Raw genomic sequence first — 2,535 nt, forward strand, 5'->3', positions numbered from 1 at the left:
GCCGTCTACTGTTTCCACCTGTGATCACACACAAGCTCAGATTCTGGGGTTGCTTTTCGCATTTTATTGACTACAGGGGAGGGGCCTCCTCCGTGTCACAAGGCGTGCTCACAAGTTCTTCAGCCACTCCAAGCTGGGGCCCTGGGGGTCCTGAGGGTGGCTGGGCACATCAGGCATGTTTCCATCATCCCGAACGGGCACTGTGGGGTGGGAGGGTGGGCCACTGAGACTGGTAGATCTTGGGAAGCTCATAAAGGCTATTCAAAGAGGGAAAGGGAACCCCAGGGGAGAGAGGGGACACAGAGAAGCAGGAAGATAGAGACCTAGAGGCATGGGAAAGCACAGAGAGAGACAGAATGACGAAAATCCAGAAAGGAATACAAATGTGGAATGACAACAGAAACTCAACAAAAGTGTGAAAACAGACAGGAAATGAGTTTTAAGGCACATGGACTAGATCTCAGAAGAAAAAGCCCATCCCATACTGCAGATTCTCAGACCACGGCAGAGGAAAGACCTGCCCATGACTCTTTCTCCTCTGGCAGGAGGTTACCCCCCAACCCACACGCCCACTTGGAGCCAGTCCTTGCTCCCACTCACCCGGATAGTTGTAGGGTGTGACCTGGTTGATCATGGCGGCATATTTGGTGAAGGGGCTGAAAGCCGGCAGAATTATAGCTGTGGAGAGACAGGGGTGAGGCCAGAGGAGGGGGTGGCTTTCAGGCAGGCGTGGGAGGGGAAGGGGCAGAAGCAAAACCTTGGCAAACTATAAATCAAATACATAGGAGGAGGGGAGCAGGGAGTTCCTGACCCTCCAGGAGACCCCTTGGCATTATGGGATCCCCGTTTATCAGCAGGAGAGGAGATGGGAGCCAGCAATTCAAGGACACATGGGATCTAGAGAGCACGGGGTGCGGGGCGGGGGAGCCATGGGGGTGGTCACAGTATTCAGTGCATGTGCAGAGGGGGTCAGGGAACAGAGGGTGGTGCATGAGGGGAGTGCTTTGGGAATCCTCCAGAAGAATCATGAACTGTTACAAACTGAGGAAGGGAGGGCTGTACAGGGACTAGTCGCTGGGAAATTACAGTCCGCCCAGGGTGGGAGCCAGGAGTCTGGGGGGCAGGGGTAGGGGGTAAGAGCAATGTTCAAGGCGACGCTGTCCGATAGAATCGTAAGAGCTACACCTTAGTTTTAAGCCTTCTAACAGCCACATTAAAAATAAAGTTGAAAACATCAATTTTTGAAATGATTTAAGCCGGCATACGGGAAACGTCGTTTCAACGTATGATTGAAAGAAGCGGAGATATCTTGTAGACTTGTCACCCTCTCCGCAATCCAGCGTGTCCTTTCCATGAGCGGAGTGTACCAGCTCAATTCCTAGGAGCTGCGTTTCAGGCGCTCAGCGGCCAGGGTGGCCCGTGGCTGCCAGAAGGGACAACAGCTCTCGAACCTCACCCACGGCATGTGGCCCACAGACGGGCCGCGCGGACAAGATCTGGGGCCCCGGGGGATAGGCCGCGTCCCCGGCCCCAGCCCAGCCCAGCGCAGTGACAGCCTGCATCCTAGCGACCTCCCGCACCTGACTGCGCGGGCTGCCCCGATCTAGGACAGAGCCTGTCCACAGAACCGCGAAGGGATTTTCACAGCACACGGCTTCCCCGGCGCCACCGCCACCCCCACGAGCTCCCCACCGAGCGTGGAGGGGACGAGGGTGAAAGGCGGGGAGCATCTGGACACTTGTTTTTGTCGCTCAGGCGGTTTCAGTGCACAGCGGGGCTGAGAACCTCTCCTTGGGGAGTCGGGTTGGTGTACCCAGGGTGGGAAGGAGCGGGCTGGTGAAGGGGTCATAATATTCGGGATGGGGTGGGCAAGAGGTCGTCGTGGGTGGGGGGGGGGACACACGAGGGGGCCACGGAACGTGGATGGAACGCTAGTGGGGAGCGACGGGGCCTTGGGGCACGGTGGGGGCGATGCACGCTCACGCACCGAGGCCCCCGATGGTGAAGGACGCGACCAGCACCGGCTCCTTGGCCCAGGCATCCTTGAGGAAAGTGGCGAGTCCTGGAGGGGCGGGGGAAGATGGTCACCCCAGCAGGGGACGCCTCCTCTGACCTCTAACCCTCCCGCGCCGCCCCCGCCCTGGAGAAGCCCTCTCGTGACCTCGGCGTCCCCCTCCGGCCAGGACCCCACCGCCTCCACGGAGGTTCCGCCGTGCCCCAGTCCCGGCACTACCGGTGCTCCCGGAACCACCGGACCCCGCGCGCCCGCGGCCGCCCTCACTTACTCCCGGCCATCTTGGTCGCAGCGTCGGCGGCAGCCGCGAGCCAGCGCGCGGAGCACTCTGGGAATTGTAGTTCCTGCACCAGAGTCTTCCCTCTCCGAGTCTGCGCGAAAGCCCCGGCACCGAACTACGGTCCCGGGCGGGGGCGAGGGCGCGAAGCACTCTGGGAGTTGTGGTCCCCGCGCGCCAGCCTCATCCCGCTGAGTCTGCGCGTGCGCACTGGCGCAGAACAGCTGTCAGGAGCTGTCGCGGA

At 60.3% G+C, this 2,535-nt stretch overlaps 1 protein-coding gene across 1 annotated transcript; it reads right to left on the reverse strand.

Annotated features, from left to right (window-relative positions):
* Window positions 1-41: 41 nt before the first annotated feature.
* Window positions 42-2,432, reverse strand: NDUFA3 (NADH:ubiquinone oxidoreductase subunit A3). The gene is made up of 4 exons (XM_059153688.1): window positions 2,286-2,432; window positions 1,988-2,062; window positions 601-678; window positions 42-200 (listed from the first exon to the last, which is right to left on the reverse strand). The coding sequence occupies exons 1-4, from the start codon at window positions 2,293-2,295 to the stop codon at window positions 109-111; spliced, it is 255 nt and encodes an 84-aa protein (XP_059009671.1). The 5' UTR covers window positions 2,296-2,432; the 3' UTR covers window positions 42-108.
* Window positions 2,433-2,535: the final 103 nt, after the last annotated feature.

This window comes from Mustela lutreola, chromosome 16, assembly GCF_030435805.1.
Source record: "Mustela lutreola isolate mMusLut2 chromosome 16, mMusLut2.pri, whole genome shotgun sequence".
NCBI lineage: Eukaryota > Metazoa > Chordata > Mammalia > Carnivora > Mustelidae > Mustela > Mustela lutreola.

What these genes read in the sequence shown, in the direction of transcription:
- NDUFA3 (XM_059153688.1), bottom strand. An exon ending in CTTCACCATCGGGGGCCTCG is followed by an intron (nt 679 to 1,987) that starts GTGCGTGAGCGT and finishes GTCTCTCCACAG; the next exon opens with CTATAATTCTGCCGGCTTTC. An exon ending in CACACCCTACAACTATCCGG is followed by an intron (nt 201 to 600) that starts GTGAGTGGGAGC and finishes CCCACCCCACAG; the next exon opens with TGCCCGTTCGGGATGATGGA.